The sequence below is a fragment of the Nicotiana tabacum genome, chromosome 8, assembly GCF_000715075.1.
Source record: "Nicotiana tabacum cultivar K326 chromosome 8, ASM71507v2, whole genome shotgun sequence".
NCBI lineage: Eukaryota > Viridiplantae > Streptophyta > Magnoliopsida > Solanales > Solanaceae > Nicotiana > Nicotiana tabacum.
Window position 1 is genome coordinate 208,459,792 of NC_134087.1, and position 25,843 is coordinate 208,485,634.

The window sequence follows — 25,843 nt, forward strand, 5'->3', positions numbered from 1 at the left end:
TGCATTTTTTTTGTATTTAAGATTGGCGTATGATAACTCTCTTGTTTAAATACAATTGGCATTAATTTGTGAATTATATTGTGAGTTTCTCATAACTTGGTAAAAATGAAGTGAATTTTTGGTACCAATTCTTTTAGTAGCTTTATATGATAAAAGGAGAAGTTTTATTTTGTGTCTCATACAACTTACACTAGTTATATGAGACTTCTTTTTGTCTCATAAATTTGTGGACCCCAATCTTACACTTCTGGGTCCACATAAATCTGGGTCCACAAAACTGTGAGACAAAAAGGTTGTCTCATACAACTAATGTGAATTGTACGAGACACAAAATACAATTTTCCAAAAGCAAATGACCTTTTTGTTTTTTGAATAATTTTTTTAAGCAATCTTAACGCAATAAAGTAAAAATAAAATAATCATTCCTGAAATTATATTTTGCTGACATGTGGAAAACAAAAAATAAAAATGAAATAGAAAAACTCAACACTCTTCAGCTGCCGGACAAACACAAACTCTTAACAATGGAGAGAGCAATGCGAATGCCCCACACCTCCATCGCCGATCTACCGACGTGGTCGGATGTCCCGCTCCGGCGAACAATTTCGCCACATCGACCGCCGCCTCTGGCGATGGATCTCGCTCCGGCGAATAACTCCCACATCTTCCCGGCGAAATGTAGAGAAACATGGAGAAGAGGGGAAAATGGCTTTTTAAGTGCAATTTTGATGAACAAAATGTGCTTGATGGTGCTCAAGGTAATTCGATTGTTCAGGTGAATTTGAACACTTTCCTTCTTTTTATTTTTTCTATTACTAATCAATTCTCTCTCAATATTACACATATTTGTTGTACCAAATATTATCAAATTGCCATCCTTGGCTCCAGAGTTGTCGTAGTGTAAGGGTGATTGGGTGAGGATAAAAGGAAAAAAAAAGAGATTGGGAAGAGAATTGCTGTTCTAGTGTTCTGCTATAGGGGCTATAGTTATTTTTTTGAAAAATAATAGAAAACATTAGTAAAGAACTCTTGAAAAATAAAAATCAAAAGTTTTCAATTATGACAATTGGACACCACATTTGCTTGCATAATCTTTAATTAGCCATCAAAAATTATTAATCTAATGAGGATACGGACTTTCTCCATCAAAATTAATTAATGTAAAGTTGATATACAACCAACCTGGTTTATAAAATACTAGTAACACCCATGTGGCCGATAAATATTATATTTCTTAATTGAAGTTGTCATCCCATTTAACAAAGTCAAGTCTTTCTTTCCTCATATAAAATTTACTTGATGGGTAACATGATCGTAGACACGATTTTAGCAACTCAGAGGCATGCCATCTTCTTTGTTATCTCACATCTTTCTTTGATTTATTATTCTCCAATCCTCATATATAGACCAGCTAATGTGAGGGTGCTATATAATCAGAGGCAGAACTATAATATAACCTAACGGTTACACGTGAACTCAATAGGTTTTACCCGGACCTTATATATGTTTTGAGTAATGTACTAGATGTCTATAAATATTTGACTGTGAACTGAGCTATTATTATATATTAATTTGATGCCGCTGTAGGAATCCATAAAATTCAATTTCTGGATCTGCCTCTACGTATAACCAACACACGGTTATAATATATTATGTCCATTTGGTATAATATCATATTCCCTAATTGAAATATCAGAGAATTCACATAAAGTCAACTCTTTTGTTCTTTATACAGAATTCAGTGGGAAACTTGGTTGCCTAAACCTTTGCAGCCCTTTAGAGGTATGCTATTTTCCTTTGTTTTCTCAGTCTTGTTCCTTTGGTTACGCATTGTATCGTTTGTGTAATTTACCCATTTGTTTGTTGATATTCATAATATACATGTGTATATTTGTTGCAGTGATTTTGCTGCTTCCCAACTCTCCTGTATTGTTGATCTGCCATTGAAAGGTTAGTTGCCCTTAATTACCCTTGTTTAATGTTTTATCTCCTTGCACTATATATCATATATATAGTGCAAGTTCATTGCTTAAATGGTCATTAAAAGGGCAGCTTGTGCATTAAGCTAATGCTATGCGCAGGGTCCGGGGAAGGGCCGGACCACAAGGGTCTATTGTACGCAGCCTTACCTTGCATCCTTGCTAGAGACTGTTTCCACGGCTAGAACCTGCGACCTCCTGGTCAAGTGGTAGCAACTTTACCAGTTACACCAACGCTCCCCTTCGCTTAAATGGTCATTGAATTATTGAAAATTGGTGAATGAAGTCATTTTTTTTTGTTGAGAAAAGCCCCTTTTGGAAATGCATAAACATAGAGGCCCTAAAGGTTATATCAAAATGTTAACGAGAAATAAAAGCGGGAAAATAATAGATTTGCGATTGTTACAGAGTTTCTGTTGCTCGTATATTATAATATTGTTATGGTTTTTATTTGCAATGTATTTGTTTCTTTTAATCTATTGACAAAAGTATCCAAAATTAGTAATAATACATCAACATTTGCAATTCACTTCTGAAAGAAAAACAGATCATTATTGGAATGTAGCATGAGCTGGTGTCTTACTAATATTTCAACCTAGAAATCTATTGCTTAATTTCTATTTGGAGATTTAATTTGGCCCGAAGTTTCACGTATAGTTCCATTTCCGAATGTTACTGATGGAAAATGTCACTAAAGAGAGCTTAGGGTGCATTATGTGGCATAATTTTTTTAATATTATGCTGAATTTTAATACGATATTTGTTATCGATGTACTTTAGAAAGTTTTTCATCACAAACAATAGTAAAAACTAGAGAAGATTTCATCGTATTACTATTGCACAAAAATTTGTAAAATTTACTCACTTCAGATTTGAGAAACTTGAAATCCAACAATGGAGGTTTTCTAATTTTTTCGGTGTTCACCTTACGTTTTCAACAATGAAATGTACCTCAAAATATCAGGAAACCCAACAAAACTAGTAGATCCAATGGCTACTTTAACCATGAATTTCGATCCACTCTTCCAATACAGCAATAAGGATTTTAACAATGGAGCTTCGGTGTTCTTCGAGTTCGAAGATCCAACTCAAATTTTCAAACTAGAAGTGAGTCTTTAATATACAAAGTCAGCCAAACCGGATTTGAACAGGCAGGGGCGGATGCATCATAGGAATACCGGGTTCATCTGAACCCAGTACTTTCAACACAGAGCACAAGTTTATGTATAAAAATCTAGTAAAGTTATAACAAATATTAACTATGAACCCATTTCAGTTTATTAACAAATAGTAACATAGTAACTAGTAATTGTGATGACTTTTCAGTTTATTATTTATGTACTCCCTCTTTCTCAAATTATCTCTTCTGGTTTCTAAAAATAGTTGTTTCAATTTATTTGTCATTTTAGGCATTCAAGACAAAATTAATCATTTTTTTTTCTCATTTTACCCTTAATAGTTATTATAGAATAAATATTCAATCAAGATAGATTATATATTAAGACATAAATAAGGGTAAAATAGTCAAAAATCCCTTCTAATTAATATTTCTTAAGGGTCGTGTAAAAGAGAAATATGACCGATAATTTGAGACGGAGGGAGTAGCAGATAAATGAAAAAAAATGAATAAAAAAGCAAAAAAATCTGAAAAAAGATAAATATGAATCCAGGATTTTGAGAGGTGCCATGTCAGAACTTTTTTGCCCCTCTTTTATAGTATACTAGTATATTTATCCGCGCTTCGCGGTCATGATAATAGATTTAAAATAGGACTAAAAGTCAGTTTCATAAGTTTTAAAAGAAAATAAAAGGAGTCCAAATATTCTTTTGTACTTTGTGAAAAGTCACTTTGTACTTTTCATGACTCTTTTACCGAGGAATATTTCATTTTAAATATAAGACAATCCTTTTAAATTGTGCATTTTAACTTGAAAATTAAGAACAATAAAAAAGAGAAAAGATAGTGTAACCTGCCCATATAAAATTTGGTGGTTTAAAGCTGACATATTGCCCACTTTTTTTCTTCTTCCTCTAAGCTCTTTTCGTAGAATATCTTGTTTCTTAATAGAAAATGTTGAAACTTCTGTTTTCATATGGTTGATAATTTTTTATTTATCTAAAGTAAATTTTGGATAAAAAAACAACCTAAAAACGAAATAAGACAAAAAAGAAATGAAAAACAAAAAACCATGCCATGAGATCTCACAGACCTCTATTCTTTGGATTACGTCAATGAGCAATTCAAGACTTCAGGTGGCAAATTCATCCCGCAGTATCTAATAGTTCAAAAATCATATATGACCTGTCACGGTCTACGTCTCAACTTAGCTTTTTCAAAGCCATTCTTCTTCCTATAAAAATATTTAAAAAATTAGACATTCATAAAAAATAACACATGAATATATATTGCGTGTAACAATTGGATATTAAAATCAATATTTCTCATACTTTAGTATGCACGCAGAAAATTGCCTGCTTTTGTCACTTCATCCTATCCGTTCTTGGAGACATTGAACTTGCTAGAACTTTGGGGATGATTTCTGAATTTAACTTTCTCCCTTTTATTCACTTTTTGGAAACTGAAATTTTTTCACAATAACCATCATCCAAAATAGACTTGCGTTCTTTGATATAAGATATTATTTACAGTGTCAAAGTGAAGAAACTTCTTCAATTCGAATAGCCAGTTTCAAAGTTATCAACAATTCGATATTTATATCCACTCTTCTCGACAAATTTCTTCGCCAAACAAAAGAACAATGTAAAATCCAAAAGCAGATCATTATTTTTAAATCATAATAATCGTATATTATAAAGGATAAGAATTATTCATATACCAAGAAAAAAATTGCATTTTATTTCAAGTTTCTTAATTAGACAATTTTCTCAACAACCAAATAAGAAAAAAGAGAAGAAAGAAATGATATTTTTCCAAAACTCAGCAAATACCTATTTGTGGAACGACCATAGCTTGTGTATTTCTTGATCTGCATTCCTCTAGCACTTCTTCTGGACCACAATATTCCATTCTCCTTGATATATATCGCCAGGGCCTTCTTCATTTTACCAACGTTGGAACTTTATTTCCTTTCTTCAATCTTTAATTGCCTTTGGAACTTTATAATGTTTGCCCACAAACATTTAGATTATGTATATTTGGATCTCTGTTCTACGCCTTCACTCCTCCTTGAATCCTTGTAGTAAAATGTTGCTTCCTCCAAATAATTGTTTCTTCAATCTTTAATTGCCTTTGGAACTTTATAACGTTTGCCCACAAACATTTAGACTATGTATATTTGGATCTTCGTTCTACACCTTTACTCCTCCTTGAATCCTTGTAGTAAAATGTTGCTTCCTCCGAATAACCAACTTTAACATGCGGTTTTGCTAGCAGGCGAAGTGCAATTGCTTCTCGATGATTACAATTTGATTGCCTTCTCAAGCATGTGAACCTGTATTTGTTTTTAGAAATTTTTAGATCAAGTGTTCTGTTTCACATCCATGTTGGTTGTTGAGTCAGTTTATGCCCTTAATTATTCAATATTTTGAGTAGTTGAGGAGTTTTGCAATATTAATACAGTGATTATCGCAATATTATTGTGGTGATTACTAAAAATAAATTGCTGCTATTTGGGTTTATTAGAAAGCAAACGGCAGTCAGCAATAATGATTTGATAAATTCAATTAAATAAATTACCCATTGCAAACGACATGCAGCAACGGAAAGCTAGAGGAGATTGTGGGATGTGACTTTCCGATAGAGGTGTAATTAAGAGACTTGGACGTGACTTTTGGGTTGTTTTAAATATCACATAATAAATGGGAATATGCAGAAAAAGTAGGGAAAAATTGAAAAATTTGAGACAAAAGATAAATGTAATTCTTGGTTTAAGAGAGGTGCCAAGTCATCCTTTTCATACCTTCTTTTATATAGATAATGTGGTGCTTATACTTTCCTGAGCCGAGGGCCTATTGGAAACAGCCTCTCTATCCTCACAAGGTAGGGGTAAGATCTGCGTACACACTACCCTCCCCAGACCCCACGGTGTGGGATAATACTGGATATGTTGTTGTTGTTGTTGTTAGATCTGTTGTGTTACATTCCATTAACTAATTAATACTCCCCATCAAAACTTACAGCTAATGTTAATGCAGAATTTGTGGTTAGATACCTAGGTCCTAGTGTGATGTCAGATGCATGGTCGTCTAGCAGTAAATTTGGTACCATAATTAATTGCCGAACATGTGATATGATGCATTCCTCGGATAAAACAAATAACGCCACTTCCCCATATGCAAACCTTAATCGAAGTTCTCATCCCATTTTTAATAAACTTACTTGGTAACTATAGATTACAGATCATACCATTTCAGCCACTCAGGGGTATATATGCCATTTTTCTCTTTGATTTTATCTTGGTTATGTACTCTATCTTTTGTGCTTTACCTGTTTGTTTGTTGATACTCATAAGTAATATGTCTGTTCCTTAATTATCTTTTGTCTTTTTAATTTGCAGTGGTATTGCTACTTCCAACTTGCCAATCTGCCATTGAAAGGTTAGTTTCCATTTACTCTTCATTTGATTAAACTTGTGATGGCTAAGCCTAGTAAATTACCTGATCTTATTTAGTTCGTGCCCCCCTGTTTGCAATTTTGCAAATTATGTTATCTTTAATGCCATTGACCTCTTGCAACTTGCAACTTGCAGCTTTCAGGTCATAATTGGAAAACAGTAGATATGGCTTATGCTAGTGTTGTTTCTCTTACAAGAACAATAGAACTTCTCTTGACATCCAATTCGCCAATGCAATCTCTAATTTGTGACCACAGAGAAGAATTTCTCGCTCTTTATGAAAAAGTTAGTTCTCTGGAAGTATGTACCAAGAAATTTTAGAAAAGCAATGTTTCTGGGAAAATGACAGATTTTGAAGCACATATAAAAGAAGTTGCAGAATTTGTTGAACTTACAATTCAACTAAGACTAACTGAATCTTTAGAGGCAAATGATGAAATGCAGAAAGAAAAGGCACATGAGAGGCTTTGTGATAGCCTGCAGCAAGTAGCACAGGAGATTGATCGTGTACAAAAAGAGTCAACAAAGATTAAAGACAAAGGCAAACAAGCATCAAACAAATCATCACTGGTTCAAGATTCAAGTTTAGTGAATGTGAAGAGCAATATGGTGGGACGTGATGATGAAAGGAAACGGTTGCTAGAAGATCTGACTAGAGGCTTCTCTGGTGAACCCAAGGTCATCCCGATCGTCGGGATGGGGGGTATTGGTAAAACAATTTTAGCAAAAGAAGTCTTCGATGATGTCACCATTCGGTCTCATTTTGATGTTCGTTCCTGGGCTACTGTATCTAGCCAACACAACGTTAAGGAAATCTTGCTAAGCCTTCTGAGTTCAAGAAAAGGAATGAATGACAAAGATTACAAGGAAGATGAGCCAGAGCTAGCAGACATGCTGCGAAAGAGTTTAAAGGGTAAGAGATATTTAATTGTATTGGATGACATTTGGATGAGTAAAGCATGGGATGACGTGAGACTATGCTTTCCAAGTGAAAACAATGGGAGTCGAATACTGTTAACTACCCGTGACACTGAAGTAGCTTGTTATGCTGGTACAGAGAATCTCTCTTTGCAGATGGATTTCATGCATCCAGATGAGAGTTGGAACCTTTTTAAAAGTGCAGCGTCTGCGAACGAAGCATTAACATCTGAATTTGAGGCTATTGGGAAGCAAATTGTGGACAAATGTCAAGGGTTACCACTAACTATTGTCGTGGTTGCTGGGATTCTGTCCAAACCTGAAAGGACAATAGAAGATTGGGAGAATGTTGCAAAAGATGTCAAGTCATTTGTCAAAAATGATCCAGATGAACTATGTTTACATGTGCTTGGGTTGAGTTACAATCACTTGACTAGTGACCTAAAAGCATGCCTTCTTTATTTTGGAATTTTCCCGGAAGACAGTGAGATTTCAGTGAAGAGATTGATGAGCTTATGGACCGCTGAGGGCTTTCTGAAGTTGGAAAAAGACTTAGAAGGAGAGGCTGAGAAGTGTTTGCACGATCTTATTGACAGATGTCTAGTTCTAGTCAGCGATAAAAGTTTAGATGAATCAAAAATTAAATCATGTAAGGTTCATGATCTAATATATGAGCTTTGTTTGAGAGAATTAGCTGAAAGCCAAAATGTTTTTGTCATGAATGACATTGTATATGTTGATCGCAATGGAGATTATAATTTGGATGTAGATGACAATTGGGATGATTATGATTATTTGGATAAAGATGAATATGATTATGCTGAATCGGAAGATGATTTGAATGAAGGTGATTATTTGGATGAAGGTAATGGTTTGGATGGAGGTGAAGATGATGACGTGTTGTCTAATGAAAGATTCCGGCCGATGAAGCATATAATGGGGCCGTTTAAGCGACGGATTGAAGATGATGAAAGTGTCTATGGTTATTACAAGGTCCTTCTTACACCAGGACATCATCATTTGATAAGGAGGCAGACAGATGATACTGGCAACATTAATCTCTTGAAACAAATTCGTTCTATTTTCTTTTTTCACAGTTCATTTTCTCTATATTTTACTCTCGAATCAAAGCTTTTTCATTTCAGTTTACTCAGAGTCTTGGACTTGAGTCCCATAGAGCTTCCAATCTTCCCTGCACAGATACTATGCCTCATTTGGTTGAGCTACCTAGCATTGTCCGGGTATTTTGACATACCTCCAGAATTTTGTAGGTTATGGAATCTGCAAACATTCATTGCTTCATTCTTCACATCTTTGCCAGAGCAAATTTGGAAACTAACGGAATTAAGGCATCTCGAACTGGAATCACTTGATTTGCCAAATCCGCCAAGTGTATCTGTTGATGAAGGGAGGTACTTGGGTTTTTCAAACATACAAACTATTTCCGGCTTGAGTCCATCTAGTTGGACAGAGGAGGTTATTTCAGGGATTCGGAATGTTAAAGAAATTAAGAATCTTTGGAGTGAAAGATGAATATCAAATTTGCCAAGAATCTAGACTCTTCGACAATCTTGTCCGTCTACATCAACTTGAAACACTGAGTTTTGAAATTAATGGACCTTGGAATGAAGATTTTTCACTGACCATTCCAACTGCAGAAGTTTTTCCAGCAACGCTCAAGAAGCTAACATTGCGGAGGACTAATCTACGGTGGGAGGACTTGAACATCATAGGTGAACTGCCAAAGCTTGAGGGACTGAAACTGCACGAAGATGCTTGTAAAGGGGAAATATGGTGTCCAAGTCCTGGGGGATTTACTAGGTTGAAGCTTTTGCAAATTCACCATCATAATATCAAGTACTGGGAAGCCACAAATGACAGCTTTCCCGTCCTGGAGCGCCTCCTGATTCAATATTGCAGATATTTGGAAGAGATACCAATTGAGTTTGCAGAGATTTACTCACTACAACTAGTTGTGTTAAAAGACTGCAAGCCCGAGCTCAAGGCTTCTGCTGCACGGATTCAACAAGAACAAGAAGACCTCGGAAACAAACCTGTGGATGTTCGTTTCTATATTGATCTAGGTGAGTATAACATTATATTCCAGCATGAGCTTCCCATAATTGCTTAGCATATATTTATAAAGGTTACACTTATTTCTCATCTCCATAAGGTTATAGTCGTTCAATTGCAGTTCCTAGTCTTACCTTGCTTCTTCTTCTGTCTCTCTCTCTTAAATACTTTTTTATTCTTGATTAATACACATAACATTTGGATAGGAGAATGCTTCGATCTTTTTGATTGTGAAATTATAAAACTATTGCAGATTAGTTAATAAAAAAGTTATCGAGTCATAGTTAAAAAAAGGAAAAATGCATAAGTACCCCCTGACCTATACCCGAATTCCCAACTACACACTTTTTCTTTTCGGGAATCCTATTACCCCCCTAAACTTATTTTAAATGTAATTATTTGCACCCTTTACGCTGACAACCAAACTCTTGGCAAGTGGTGAGCTACACGCGCCCCACATGTATTTTTAGTACTTTTTTTATTCTTTCTTCTTTTTCTTATCCTTTTTTCCTATTTCTTATTATTCTCATTTTTATTTTGTTATTTCATTCTCTTTCTTTTTGTTTTGGTCACCGGCGGCATAAAATGGTGGTCGTCGGAATTTCACAAACACCATTTTTTCCGGCGAATATTTTTTTCCCGGCGACAGATTTTTATCCCGATCTAAGTGTGTTTTGTATTATATATATATATATATATATTTTTTTTTTTTGAAAGTGTAATTTATGTGTGGGAGGAAGAGCAAAAGAAATAAAAACGAATGTAAGCTGAGAAAATTTTTTCCAGCTAAAATTTCAATACATCATTTTTTTTTCCGGTGTGGGAAGGTTTTCCGATGATGATTTTTTCCCTCAAATCTGAGTGTATTTTGCTTTGCTTATGAATAGATCTTTTTGAGAGTTTAATTTTTGTGTGAAAAGAAAAAATGGAAGAAAAACGGTTAGACAAAATCGCCGGTGAATGAATATCCGCCGGAATTAGAGAAGAAACGAAAAAAAAAGTAAAAGAAAAAAGACAGAAAAAGGAAAAGGAAAAGGAAAAAAAAAAGTAAGAAAAAATGGTAAAAAAGAATAAAAAATAATCTGAAAAATCGTTTTTTCCTTCTTCTCACTCTCCTTTGGGAGAGTGAAATACATACACTCTGCCACGTCAGTATTAAGGGTGCAAATAATTCCATTTAAAATAAGTTTAGGGGGGTCATAGAACTCCCGCAAAGAAAAAGTGTGTAGCTGGGATTTCGGGTATAGGTCAGGGGGGTACTTATGCATTTTCCCTTAAAAAAATATAAGTATTTTCTTTTATTTTGGCCAAATAATAATTAGCCCAGTTAATTAAATAAAACTGATAATTTGAGTTTTTATTTAATTAACTAGGCTAAGTATTATTTGGCAATAATATGAGAGTATTATTGATATTGCTTGTCCAGGTATATTTTCTGATTCTTAGCTCGTTTTGGTACTATCTGTTGGGTTTTTTAAGGTTGGTTTAGCTTAAAAGAGGGTGAATAGGAAATGGAGGGAAAAATAAAATATTTGAGTTTCCCTCCTGACAACGGGATATTGTCCCATATTGGAGGAAGAGAAGGCTTTTGATGGGTATATATATAATTGTTATTCTTCTAGCTCTTAAAGAGTTAAGAAGAAGGCAAGCCTCGCGCCATCGTCGTTGTCGCTCGGCTTCGACTTCGGATTTGGTCAAAGATTGATTGATTAATCTTTTTGGACAAAAATTTCTTTAATAATAAAATATTAATTAAATTTGCCAAATATTCAACCCGAACCGGATCCGTGCGCTACCCGATTCATTTTTTCTTCCCGAAATTTTATTTTAATTTCCCTCCTGTTTTTAAGTGACTGTTCTGAAGAGTTGTAAGCTTTCAAAAACAGTACTTCCATTGGCTGTAAATTCGTTTGATTCCTCAGATTTTTCCTTACGAATTTTCTGAATTTCAACACTTCTTCTTCTTCTGCACAAATCTATTTCAGTGTGATTTACAGCCATTAAGTGGTTCGCAGTTCATAGAGTTTTTTGTACCAATACATTCGTGAGTGAAAATCGTTCTATCATGGGAGGATAATATTCCAGCATCTCGGGTACTTGAGGGGAATAATTTCCTTAAGGATACACTGTGCATTCATGGGAGGATAATATTATGTTGCTACTAACTTTCTATTTCTATTTCAAAAAGTTTATTGTTTTATTATTTTCTGATTCTTAGCTCGTTGGCACTATCTTCCTGGTTATGTTGTTATTATTCTATTGTCGCTTTTCATCTTCTTGTGCCGAGGGTCTATCGGAAATAGCCTCTCTACCTCAGGGTAGGGGTAAGGTCTGCATACAGTCGTACACACAACCCTCCTCAGACCTCACTTGTGGGATTATACTAGGTTGTTGTTGTTGTTGATGATAATTTGAGTAGTAAAATAATTCAAATTGTCTTGAATGTCCTTATTTTGAGCAGTTGGAGGTGATGTGTGTTTGCCTTTTGAAGCTTAAGGGCCTCCCTTGCATTAGGATCTATATATAGTATGTGATTCTTACACAAAGGCTTGTGTTGTAGTCAAACTTTCACACATTGTATCACATATATAGTGCGTCTTAAGTGATACTTGTACTTTTGTGTATTATGTCAAAGTGTTCACACTTAATTTTATGTCTTCTATATCTTGAGTTCCCTCTAGAGGCTTCAGTTGTGCTTCCAAAAACTTTAGTTGTTTCAACAACAATAAAAACTTAGTTGAATCCCACAAGTAGGGTCTGGGGAGGGTAGTGTGTACGCAGACCTTACGCCTACCTTGTGAGGGTAGAGAGACTGTTTCCGATAGACCTTTAATTGTTTCCTTTCTACGATTTCTTATGAGAACTTCTGCATAGAGTCATCGTAATTTAACGAAGTTTATGTAAAAAATTGTAATGTTACATTTACATATGCATAAATTTTCTGATTCACTGTTAAAAATCTTTTGGAAGTACATAATTAAACTGAAATTGATGGATCTCACCTATCACCCCCCTTGAGGATGGTCTCAAATTTATAATTGACCCGTTACGTTTCTTTCCTACAACTAATGAAAAGCATAACTGAATCTAATTCAGTTGAATATTAGCCAAGGACTTTAAGATTCCTATAGAGTTTAAGATTCTTCTCTCGTGATTTTTGCTGAGAAAATTCAGGAATAGCAAGAAAACCTTGGATATGAACCTGTTGATGTTTTTTCTAGGATGATCCGGGTGAGTATAATATATCATATTCCAGAATGAACTTCCAATATTTGCTTCTGAAACTTAATGTATACAACAACAACAACGACGACCCAGTGTAATCCCACTAGTGGGGTCTGGGGAGGGTAGTATGTACGCAGACCTTACCTCTATCCTGAGGGATAGAGAGGCTGTTTCCAGGAGACCCTCGGCTCAAGAAGGCGACAAGAGACAATATATTAGTATTATCAAAAGAATCATAATAAAATAATAGCAATATAAAAACAAACACGAAATAGATGGAAAGTACACAAAAACCAGTAGGTAAAGACCGGCATTGAAACTTAATGTATGTATCTTTTATAATGAACAAATTAATTAATTTTATAAGAAAATGCTAACTAAGTTAGAAAGCAATACAGATCAAAATGGTATTAGATATGGTTAATATGTATTGTAGTTGTAGATGACTATTTGCCTTTGAAGATTTGGGGCCTTTAGTGCATAAGGATTTATACGGAGAAATTCAAAAATAGCCAGATTTACAAGTGGTCATTCAAAAATAGCTACAGTTTCAAAAGTAATCGAAATTTTGTCACTTTTCATGTAAAGATAAATCTAAACAAAAATACTGTTTAAAATTCGGAAAATACTCCAGCATAATATACTGTAGTTCCAGTATAATATACCGGTCCAATATAATATGCTGGAAGTTCATACACATGCGCTCCAATCTCTAGTATATTATGCTGGAACTTTTCGCGTGTTGGAGTTCCAGCATAATATGCTGGAAGTTCATACACAGGTGCACCTATTTCCAGTATATTATGCTGGAACTTTCCGTGTTGCGGCAAAATATTGGCTATTTTTCAATGACTTTGCAAATGCTGGCTATTTTTGAATGATCGGTCCGAAAACTGGCTAGCCCGTACTATTTTTACGGATTTATAATCTGACAATTGTAGTTTTGGGTCTTATAAATAAAAGACCCCACTATATTTTACTTATGTGACTTCATTCAGTTTCTCCCAACCTTTCTGCAGATGATGATTATGAATAAGAAGGTGAAGGGGAAGAAGGAGGAGGAGGAGGAAATCCATGGTTGACACGATCATACTCAATCTAGCTGGTAAAGTCATTTCAGTAACAGATGTTTATAAACAATAAATATGCAATTATATTGGTGATCCGTTGGTTTAGTTTTCGCAGTAATGTTTCATTGGAGTATTCATCTTTGACTATGTGATTCAACAACAACAACAATCCAGTATAATCCCATTTAGTGGGGTCTGGGGAGGGTAGTGTGTATGCAGACCTTACCACTACCCTATGGTAGAGAGGCTGTTTCCAATAGACCCTCGGCATCCTTCCCTCCAAGAACTTCCCACCTTGCTCTTGGGGATACTTGAACTCGCAACCTCTTGGTTGGAAGTGAGAATTGCTTACCATCAGAGCAACCTCTCTTGTCTTTTGACTATGTGATTCGTTGATGCAAAAATGTGCTTTTACTTTTCTCGAGAATTTTTCACCGTAGAAAAGACGAGTTCTTTGGGTAATAAACACAAAGCTAAATCACTACCTATAAAATTTACTCTTAATTCGGATAGGTTCTAACTTTTGGAAAATGCATAGAGATAGAGATTCATATCGAGTTTTTAAATATGTTGGATTCCATCCAAGTCCTAAGTTTAATTTGTACAGGACAAAAATAAAGCCCGGGACTTTAACGGGTCAATTATAAATTTGGATTGATGTTGGGGCAATAAAGTTGATCTTAATAGGAAAATAATTGGATAAAGGACAGACCGGTGCACTAAGCTCCCGCTATGCGCAGGGTTCGGGGAAGGGTCAGGGGAAGGGTCAGACCACAATGGTCTATCTTATGCAACCTTACCCTGCATTTCTGCAAGAGGCTGTTTCCACGGCTCGAACTCGTGACCTCCTGATTATGGCAGTATGACAGTAATTTTACCAGTTACGCCAATGTCTCCCCTTCAAGAAAATAATTGGATGCAACTCACTAAAAAGTTTGACCGCGTCTCTTACGTATCTTCGTCGCCTAATTCTAGTCACACCCTTCATATTATTCGCTTCTACGAGGTATGACCCGTTTGTCCATAGGAAATTTTTTCCTTTTATTTTTTTCAGGAAAAAATAATTCAACAATATTTTGTTACACATTGGAAAGATTTTTTGAAGATGAGTTTGGAAATTTGTAAATTGGCTTTTACTACTTTTTCATGTAAAAATTTATTTTTCTTCATAAACTATAATATTTTTTCAAGTGAAATATACATTCAAGATTTCAAATTTCAAATACTCTTTTTCAATCAAAAGTTACTTTTTTATTTTTTTACAATTTTTATGTCCAAAAGCCTACTAAATTCCTCTATTTTTGAACGTGTGTTTCAAGACGGATATAGTGCAACAAGCTTAATAGTAATTGTAGACATCGAAATTTTAAAGGATCAAGCTCAATCCTAAATTCAAGATACTATAGGACTCTTGAAATCCTAAGAGTCTATCATGGTTTCTTGGAGGTTACTCTACCATAAACTCTAACGTACACCTATATAAAAGGATACATATTTCCTTGAAGAGGGCCTCAAAAATCCCATAAATTCTCGGGATATTCACAAAGTGATCAAGGCATAAAATAATATCGTGATCAATAGATGTTCTTTTTGATAATCAAATACTTCAAGAAGAATATCCGACTTTCATGGAGATTAAATGATCCAGAGAGGTCTGTATCATCCTATGTTCGAGAATACGCTGATCCAGCCCTCGAATCATGGAGATCAACTCAAAGGAAGAATCAAAGGATAAATAGAGTTGTAACCCATATTGTTTATCAATAAAATCACTTTATTATTTTGTGATTGCAAGTTTTATTTTTCTTTGCATAAATTTGTTGCAAACAGTCATATAAGCTCTTTTACGGTATTCGGTATCCGATACTCCTATTTTGGCTCGATTAAATTTGAATTTGCTCTAGAAAATCTTACATAAAGATAAAACATTCCCTAACAAAAACGACTCCAAATAATGTTCCCAAATAATTTTAATTTATGTTGGCGCAATACCGTAAGGCTTAAGATGGCTAATTGGAGGCAAATCGTAAATGGAATTAACAAAACTTTAGAAGCTACTTTTGACAGAGTATCTACTAAAGCATTAAAAGCAAACTAAGCCATTAAGTTTTGTTTGTTTGTAAGTGCGGAATACCCCCAAAATAATCATCAAAGAGCTCCCTAACAGCTTGTTTGGATGGTTGTTACCTATTGTGTTGTATCGTATTGTTACTTTAAATACGAAGTTAATTTATTTTAATTATTATTTAAATTTTATTGTATTGTATCGTTAAGTCCGTCGTTACGTAACGACGAAATGTGCCACTTTATGTAACGACCGATTTGGTGTGGTTTGCGTCGTTATCTTGTCTTTTTCTCTCATCTCACCCTTCATTATTATTTAATAATTTTATTTTATTATTTACTTTACCTTTTTATATAATAATTTTACTTTGTATCAGATTTTTTTTTATAATATTGCAAGTTTATTTTTTATATTGTTGATGTATGATATCATAGAACAGTGACAAATGATGCAATTTATCCAAACATTGTATTCATCAAATTATACAGTACAATACAATACAATAAAATACGATACATTATGAAACGATATGTAATAATCATCTAAACAAGCTGTAAGGATTATGCAAACTTATTGTATTTATGCTTGAAGTATAAATTATAATTAATCAAAATTCCCGTGTGTTGGAAAACGACCTTTCTTATGTATTTGAAAACATACTTTTGAAGAATCGTAATTTGTGTTTGACAAAATCAATTTAAAAACTATTTTGGCTAATATTAGAACAGTAATTTGTGTTAGCAAAGTTTCAAAAGTGATTTAGGGAAAAAAACTAATACTTTTATATTAGCTTCTGAAAAATAATTTTTGTTACTATTCCTTTTCCTCAAAAGTTTGATCAAACACCTTATTCTCTAAAATAAGTACTTTTTTTTTTTAAAAAAATAAGTGGTTCTGACCTCCTAGAAACTTGACCAAACAGATTATTAATTATAATAGACGATACTAAATTTACTTTGAAATTTTTTTCGTACTATAATCAAAGCTAAGTGATTTTTTTGTTGCAACAATTTATTTAATGACTAAGTGGGCGTTTGGACATAAGAATGGCCCATAAGAATTGTAAAATTTAAAAAAATCGTGATTTTTTTAAAGTGAAATGATATTTGAAATTTAGAGTTGTGTTTAGACATAAATAGAATTATGAGTTGTTTTTGAAGTTTTGTGAGTGATTTGAGTAAGAATTTTGAAAATCAACTTTTTGGAGTTTTTCAAAATTTCAAAAAATTTTAAAATGCATCTTCAAGTCAAAATTGAAAATTTTATGAACAAACACATATTTCGGAAAAAAATAAAAAAAAAATTGGAAAAAAGAAAAAAAATTCTTATGTCCAAACAGGCTCTAAAATACTTACTCCCTCTCCGTTTCAGTTTATGTGAACCTATTTTTTTTTGTCTGTTCCAAAAAGAATGAACTCTTTCTAAATTTGGAAACAATTTAGCTTAAACATACAATTCTACGAGAAACTTTTATAATCAAACAAATATTCTGGGCCTTTTTAAAACTTGTTTAGGACCATAAATTTCAAAAGTCTTTATTTTTTCTTAAATTCCATGCCCAATCAAACAGGTTCACATAAATTGGAAGGGGAGTAGTAAATTAAGTAGTTTTCTCTTTATAAAATTTAATGCAATAAAATAAAAGTTAAATGACTCATTAATAACATTACCTGTCACATGTAGAAAACAGAAAATAAAAGAAAAAGAAATAGAAAAAACTCAATACTCTTCAGTTGCCGGACATACTCAAATGGAGAGAGCAATACCTGTACGAATGCCCCACACCTCCACCGCCGATCTACTGACATGGTCGGAGGTCCCGCCGGAAAATAACTTCCCCGTCTCCACCGCCGTCTCCGTTAGTGGCTCCTCTCACCGGCGAACAAATCCCCCACCTCCATCTCATCTATTTGAATTGATTCACAAGCTAGGTTTTAAGTGGGACTCTTCTCCTAACCCCGTGAGTTAATCCAATCAAGTTATTAAAGCTTTTGAGCAATGGGCGAACTGTTCAATAAGATCTGAAACAAGAAAAGAGGAGAAATTTTTGACGGTGGTGGTAGTGGTGGCAGGCTGGAAGCGGTGGTTGCGGTAGCTTTTGACCCCAGAACTGTTCATATCTCTGTTTTACACTGGCCGGAAAAGTGTCAGTTTACGTGCAATTTTAATGAATAAAAGTGTGCCTCGTGGAGCTCAAAGTAAATCTAATAGTTCAGGTGAATTTGAACTTTTCCCCTTCTTTTTTATTGGCCCATTACTACTCAGTTTTCTCTCAATATTACACCTATTTGTTCTACCAAATATCGTCAAATTGCGATCCTTGGCTTCGTAGTTATCATAGTGTAAGGATGAGATTGAAGGTAGGGAATCAAAAAAGGAATTTATAAAAAGAAAAGAAAAGGAATTGGACTCTCTGATAAACCAGCTAATTGATTAAGCCAGTGGTTGGTTGCTAACTAACATGGTTTCATATATTATATTGTACAATCCTCAAATAATATAGATAAACACTCTTCCCCAGATGAAACCCCATTTCTATGAAGTCCAGTGTTTCTTTCTATATATTGAATTTTCTTCTGTTCACTCTAAAATGTTTTGGTTACAAGAGAAGACATGTCTTAGCTAATATAATTTGCTTATCAGCTACTTGAGAGTAACCAATATGGTTTATAATATATATTAACACCCATGTGGTATAATATTATATTTCCTTAATGAACTTGTCATCCCATATAATAAATTCAAGTCATTCTTTCGTTATATTAAATTCAATTGGTGGTAACATGATTGAAGACACCATTTCAGTCACTCAGAGGTATGTCATTGTCCTTTGTCTTTCATTTCTTTCTTTGATTTATTAATCTCCGGTCTCCATAAACCAGCTAATGTGAATGCGTTTTATAGTCAGAGGCGGGCCTAAAGTGTAACCTATGCGTTCACATGTTGTTTTTACCCGGATCATATATATGTATTAAGAAATCCACAAAAAATATCCATAAATATTTGATTGTCAACCCCTTATTATTGTATATTAACTTGAGGTCGCTGTAGAAATCCATAAACTTCAAATCCCATGTGGTATAATATTATATTCCCTAATTGAAGTTGTCGTCGTATTTTAATCCAGTCAACTCTTTTGTTCTTTATATGGAATTCACTTGGTAACTTGATTGCCTACACTTGCAGCCCTTTAGAGGTATGCCCTTTTTCTTTGTCTTCTCATATCCTTTTTCTAGGTTACTATCCTATATTTTTTGTGCTTCGTCCATTTGTTGATTGTTATTGATATTGGTGTTTCTTGTATTGTTTTCTCCAAGTATTTGTGACAGTATGTGTTTGCTTTTGCAGTTGCTTGCAACCTTTCAGCACTGCTGTTTTCCTTATCTGAAGGTTAGTTAGCCTTCTTGTCCTTCTATTACTTGAAACTTTTGTATATCATCCTTGTACAAGGGGGTTGATCTAAGTTTTAGGTCCTAGCACAAGAGCAAATCTAATATTAGGATAGATCTAAACTTTTGGAAAGTCCACCTGAGGTGGAGATTAGACTAACTTATATCAAGGTGTTAAGAGTTACAAGTAAGAGAAAAATGAAATTATAAATTTGCGACTCGATACTATTTGTGTCTTATAGAGTTACTGATGCTAGTTCGTCGATGTGTTTTCTATTTGTAAATGGATTTTGGTCCCCTTTTGTTTTTTAAAGAGTACTTGGAAATTATACATCAATTTTTGCAGAACTTCTTGAATCAGAAAGATGTCCTAGTCGATGTAATATAAACATTTACCTCACTAGGCACGAGTTCTAGAAGTAACGTTTCGACTTTGTACCTAGAACAAAAGAATTCATCGTGGAATTTTAATGCCTTCGAATTCTATATGGATATATAATTTGATCCGAAATTCAAGTATATATAGTTCTCTTTTCAGATTTTATTGATTGGAAATGCCACTTAAAGACAACATAGGCTGCGATATGTGGCAAGTTTTCTTTGGTGTTTCTTCCATTACATATACATACTAGTATTTGCTTGTTGATTTACTTTAGAAAGTTTTTCATCTTAAAGTAACAAAAAAAACTGTACTGCTATTGACTAGGCACTCTAGACCACCTCTCCCCTTAATTTTATGTCCTAGGCAAGTGCAATACATTTCTACACCGTGCAACTTTAGTGAGTGGGCCATAACTTTGTGTATTGATGACCAAACCATAGGAAAGTTGAATTAAAGTTTTAGAAGTCATGATCAAATTCTTTCTAGATTAAGAGTTAAACCTTTTTGAAGTTGAGTCATGTCTTATTCATACTTATTCTCTCGTCGATTGCTCTATTTTTCCAGCTTTCCTTGTTTCCAAAGCTCTCATTCGTTCCTTAAAGCGTTAAAAACACATTCACACATGATCATTTTGACATGATATGCTTCAATTTTCATCTGAGACTGGCTTGAGGATTGGGGTGTTGCAACTGAATTTGCACTGCAACCGCACAGTAGAAAAGTACTTGAAATTTTGAGGGTGAATGTAAATACTATTAAATTAAGTGAGATGGGGATAAATAGTTTTTAAGAGATCTTCACAAATAAAAATTATTTTATGTGTATATAAATAACTTGGAAATATGTATTACGTGCTTCTAAAGATTAGTATTATTGACTTAATCTTTAACGGAATTTCAAGGATTAGAGAGCAATGATTATATGGAAAAAAAATCATGTGTTGTAACATTGATAATATGAATAAGAAATGAATGCAATATCTATGAAAAAGGTACCAAAAAACTTCCAATTTTACTGGCTCAGATCAGTGTGCTCTTATCTCTTTTTTTGGCTCCCTTTTTGCAACTTTACTGATCATGTTATTTATAGCACCATTTACTTCGTTCAACTTGCAGCTTTGAGGTCATAATTGAAATACGATAGATATGGCTTATGCTAGTGTTGCTTCTCTTATGAGAAAAATAGAACTGCTCCTGACATTCAATTCACCAGCACGATCTCTAATCCGTGACAACATAGCAGAACTTCTTGCTCTTCACGGAAATGTTAGTTCCTTGGGAATATTTCTCAAGAATTTCGAGAAAAGCAATGATTCTGGGGAAATGACAGATTTGGAAGCACAGATAAAAGAAGTTGCAGAAGCTGTTGAACACACAATTCAAATGACACTGACTGAAGCTTTAGTGGCAAATGATGAAATGCAGAAAGAAAAGGCACATGGGAGGCTAGGTGATTGCCTAAAGCAAGTAGCAGAGGACATTGATCGTGTCCGGAAAGAAACAAAAAAGATTCAAGATAAAGGCAAAAAAGCATCAAACGAATCTTTGGTTCTAGACAGTTCAACAAAAGATATCCCGAATTTGAAGAACAATATGGTGGGACGTGATGATGAAAGGAAAAGGTTGTTAGAAAATCTGACTAGAGGCTTCTCTGGTGAACCCAAAGTCATCCCAATTGTCGGGATGGGAGGTATTGGTAAAACAACTTTAGCTAAAGAAGTTTTCAATGATGCATCTATTCGATCTCATTTTGATGTCCGTGCTTGGGCTACTATATCTAGCCAATATAATGTAAAAGATATCTATGTAAGCCTTCTGCTTTTTACAAAAGAAACAAAAGATGAGAGAGTTCACATGAAAGATGAGGCAATGCTAGCAGACATGCTACAGAAAAGTTTAAAGGGTAAGAGATATTTAATTGTCATGGATGACATGTGGAACAGTAAAGCATGGGATGATGTGAGACAATGCTTTCCAAGTGAAGATAAAGGCAGTCGAATATTGTTGACTACTCGTAACACTGAAGTAGCTTGTTATGCTGGTACAGGAAATCTTTCTTTGCAGATGGATTTTATGAATCCAGATGAGAGTTGGAAACTTTTTAAATGTACGGGCTTTGCAGATGTATCATTACCACATGAGTTCGAGACTATCGGGAAGCATATTGTAGACAAATGTCAAGGGCTGCCACTATCTATTATCGTGGTTGCTGGGCTTCTGTCCAAATCTAAGAGGACACTAGAAGATTGGAAAATTGTTGCTAGGGATGTAATGTCATTTGTCACAGATGATCCTGATAAACAATGTTTACATGTGCTTGGGTTGAGTTACAATCACTTGACCAATGATTTAAAAGCATGTCTTCTGTATTTTGGAATTTTTCCAGAAGACAGTGAGATTCCAGTGAAGAAACTAGTGAGTTTATGGATGGCTGAAGGGTTCCTGAAGTTGGAAAACGACTTACAAGGAGAGGCTGAGAAGTGTTTACAAGATCTCATCGATAGATGTCTAGTTCTTGTATGCAAGAAAAGTTTGGATGAAACAAAAATTAGATCATGTAAGGTTCATGATCTAGTATATGGTTTTTGCTTGAGAGAAGTTCAAAACGAAATATTTTTTTCCTTGAGACAGCTGGCACCTGGTAATCCGGACTATATTTACTCTGATCATTATAGGATCCTTTTTGTCCCTCAATTGATAACGCAGCAGACAGATGGTGACGACGAAAATTCGGGCAATCTAGTTCGTTCTATTTTCTCTTTGTACAGTACTTATTCAACTTTTATTCTCGAACCAGATATTATTCATTGCAATTTTCTCAAAATTTTGGACTTGAGTCCCATAACTCTTGATATTTTCCCTCCACCGATACTGTGCCTCAGTTTTTTGAGGTACCTAGTACTGTCCACCCGTGGTGGGAGGTTTGACATACCTCCAGAAATTTGCAGGTTATGGAGTCTACGAACATTCATTGTTGAAGGGTATCGTCCGACGTACGTACACTTTCCTGAACAAATTTGGGAACTGTGGCAATTAAGGCATCTCGGAGTGTATCAGTTTGATTTGCTAAATCCTCCAAGTATATCTGTTGATGAGGAGAGGTGCTTGGAATTTTCAAACATACACACTGTTTCTGGCTTGTGTGTAAGTAGTTGCACCGAGGAGGTTATTTCAGGGATTCGGAATGTTAAAAAATTAGGAATCTATGCAGATGAATATGAGTTTAAAACATTTCATGGATCTAAACTTTTTGACAATCTTGCCAATCTACATCAACTTGAAACATTGAGTCTTAAAATTTCAGTACCGCTGCAGACGAAGATTAATAAAGTGCCATTGACCATTCCAAGTGCAAAAGCTTTTCCAGCGACGCTCAAGAAGTTGAAGTTGGACAATACTTGTCTAAGGTGGGAGGACATGGATATCATAGGTGAGTTGCCTGACCTTGAGGTGCTGAAGCTAATGTTAAATGCTTGTTGTGGCCAAGAGTGGCATCCAATTGCAGGGGGTTTTACTCGGTTGAAGCTTTTGCTAATTAAGCATAATTATCATCTCAAGTACTGGAAAGCCACAAATGACAATTTTCCTGTCCTTGAGCGCCTCGTGATCACATATTGCACTGAGTTGGAAGAGATGCCCATTGAGTTTGCAGATATGGACTCACTACAGCTAATTGAGTTAAGTTACTGTACAGCCCAACTTGAGGCTTCTGCTGCACGTATTCAACAAGAACAAGAAGACCTCGGAAACAAACCTGTGGATGTTCGTATCTCAGATACATACAATCCCTGTAAGTATATTTTTATCAAGGTTGCCCTCATTTCTCATTTCCACAAGGTTACGTCACGTTATACAGTTGTACTCAGTTCAATTGCAGTGCTTTTGCTTGATTTTCTTCAACTCGTAATCGTAAAAAATAAGTATTTTCGGAATGAACAAGAAAAGTGGACTTTTCGTTTTTATTGTGTGATATAAAATATAAATTTTGCTGAATATTTAATTAAAACAATTATCAATTTGTAGTTGTCAAAAATCGGTATTTTCTTCTAATATGACCAAATAACTATTTCGATTAGTGAGATTAATTTAATAAATATGATAATTAAAAATAAAATGGTCTTGAATGCCCTTGTTTTGAGGCTTCCATGCATAAGGAATTATAATGTTTGAACTATCGAATCCTACAAAAAATTCCAATAGATTTGGAAACTTAGAACTCCCAACAAGATTGGGTTTTTCATCTGGCAATGTTGCCAAGATAGGCTTCATTCTAGGGACTATCTTAATAGTGTTGGCATGAATACTTATCCTACTTTGCACTGTTTGCAAAAGAGAAAGAGAGACTGTCCACTGGTTAGATATCCTCAAAAGCCAACAACCAAGTTTAAACAAATGTTATGCTTAGCTGGAATAATTTCCTTCCATTCTGCTTATGGCATTTTTGGCTCAACAGAAATGCTAATAACATTAACAACAGTACAATACTGATTGTCCTCTTTCAAAGTCATTGGTTATCACTTGTTGCATTGAATATATTACCCTCTCCCAGAACACTACTGTTACTGAAAATATTAGAACCAACAACAACAACAACAACGGCCCAGTATAATCCCACAAGTGGGGTCTGGGGAGGGTAATATGTACGCAGACCTTACCCCTACCCCGAGGGGCAGAGAGGTTGTTTCCAGGAGACCCTCGGCTCAAGAAAGCAACAAGAGACGATATATTAGTACTATCAATAGACTCATAGTAAAATAACATAACATAACATCAAATAACATAAAATAACAAAATAACAGCAACATAAGTAATATGAACTTAATTACGGGGAGGGAACTTAACAAAATAACTGAAAATATTATAACCATTAATATTAATGACATCCTCCTCCTGCGTGCTACTACAAACTTAACATAGATGGTGCTTTCAATAGCGATATTACCCATTTCCTTTTTCCTCCCTGAGCCGAGGGTCTACCGGAAGTAACCTCTCTGCCTTTTTTAAAGGCAGGGGTAAGGTATGCGTACACTCTATCGTCCCCAGACCCCACTTGTGAGACTATACTGGTTTTGTTGTAATTGTTAACTCATACTCATGTTGAGCTCTTTGCTTTAAGATATGGACTGAAGATTGCTTACGCCCACAATCTACAACCTTTGGAGATTGAAACAGACTTCATTGGAATTATGCAATTATTACAAAACTATTCACTAATATAAACCAATTATCCATGGCTGTAGGTTGGTAATGTAGCAGATGGGGAACCCAGTGCTTCGGCATAATTACGGGGAGGGAGTTTGCACACTTTTCGGCTAAAGAAGGATCTAAAGCAGCAATATCTCTTTTGAAAAACTTATTCGGATAGTATTTGTAATAATCTAGGTTGCTTTGGGAACCTTTGTGTCATATCTGACACCAGTAGTATTAGCACTAGTTCTATAGTAATCGGAAACAGTCTCTCAACCCTTTCAGGGTAGGGATAAGACTGTATACATACTACCCTTTCCAGACCCCACTTGTGGAATTATACTGGGTTGTTATTGTCGTCTGTAGTAAGTGGTTTATTTCTATTAATATATTGTAACTACCTTTATGATAGAAAAACAGCTTTTGCCTGTATAAAGAAAAGGCCCCAAGATATTTTATTTTTGTAATAGTGTGACTTCATACAACTACTCTAATGATGATGGTGATGATGGTGATGATTCTGATGCATAATATAATGAAGTTGTCTTGAAAAATAATTTTTGGAAGTTGAGGTTGTGTCCTTGCTAAGCCGAGGGTCTATCGGAAACATATTTACTCTACCAAGTTAGGGGATAAGGCATGAGTACACATTAACCTCTCCATACTATTGAGTTGTTGTTGGAAGTTGAGGTTGTGTCTGGAAATGCATTTTATCAAGATTTATGACTGGAAGACAAAATTTCACCCAAAAATTGTCCTAAACCAGTTTTTGAGAACATGAAATTTCATTTTAATTTTTTTTTTTCAAAAACTGATCAATTCTATGAACAAATAATGTTCATAATTTTTTTTTGAAAAAGAATAAAATCTATGGCTAAATGGAAGCTTAATTTATTTTAAGAGCAAACTTAATTTTGTTCATAATTAAGTGTAAAGTGGATCACGTTAACCATCAACTGAACAAGTTAGGTAAAAGAATGAC

The 25,843-nt window shown here is 34.6% G+C and overlaps 1 protein-coding gene and 1 pseudogene across 4 annotated transcripts; both read left to right on the forward strand.

Annotated features, from left to right (window-relative positions):
• Positions 1–619: 619 nt before the first annotated feature.
• LOC107794113 (putative late blight resistance protein homolog R1A-3) lies at positions 620–13,980 on the forward strand (annotated as a pseudogene).
• Positions 13,981–16,532: 2,552 nt separating this feature from the next.
• On the forward strand, positions 16,533–25,328 carry LOC107794114 (putative late blight resistance protein homolog R1B-16). Of its 4 annotated transcripts, XM_016616578.2 has the most exons (5): positions 16,533–18,120; positions 19,032–19,100; positions 19,253–19,294; positions 20,791–23,464; positions 24,915–25,328. In XM_016616578.2, exons 4-5 carry the CDS (start codon positions 20,821–20,823, stop codon positions 24,920–24,922), a joined length of 2,652 nt encoding a protein of 883 aa, XP_016472064.1. In that variant the 5' UTR covers positions 16,533–18,120; positions 19,032–19,100; positions 19,253–19,294; positions 20,791–20,820; the 3' UTR covers positions 24,923–25,328. The 4 variants fall into 4 exon arrangements, with proteins under 4 accessions (XP_016472064.1, XP_075076220.1, XP_016472063.1 ...); XM_075220119.1 differs by having other exon boundaries at positions 16,533–19,100; XM_016616577.2 differs by lacking the exon at positions 19,032–19,100 and having other exon boundaries at positions 16,534–18,120.
• Positions 25,329–25,843: the final 515 nt, after the last annotated feature.

Coding starts and splice junctions, on each gene's coding strand:
- LOC107794114 (XM_075220119.1), top strand. CDS start 20,821: ATGGCTTATGCTAGTGTTGCTTCTCTTATGAGAAAAATAGAACTGCTC.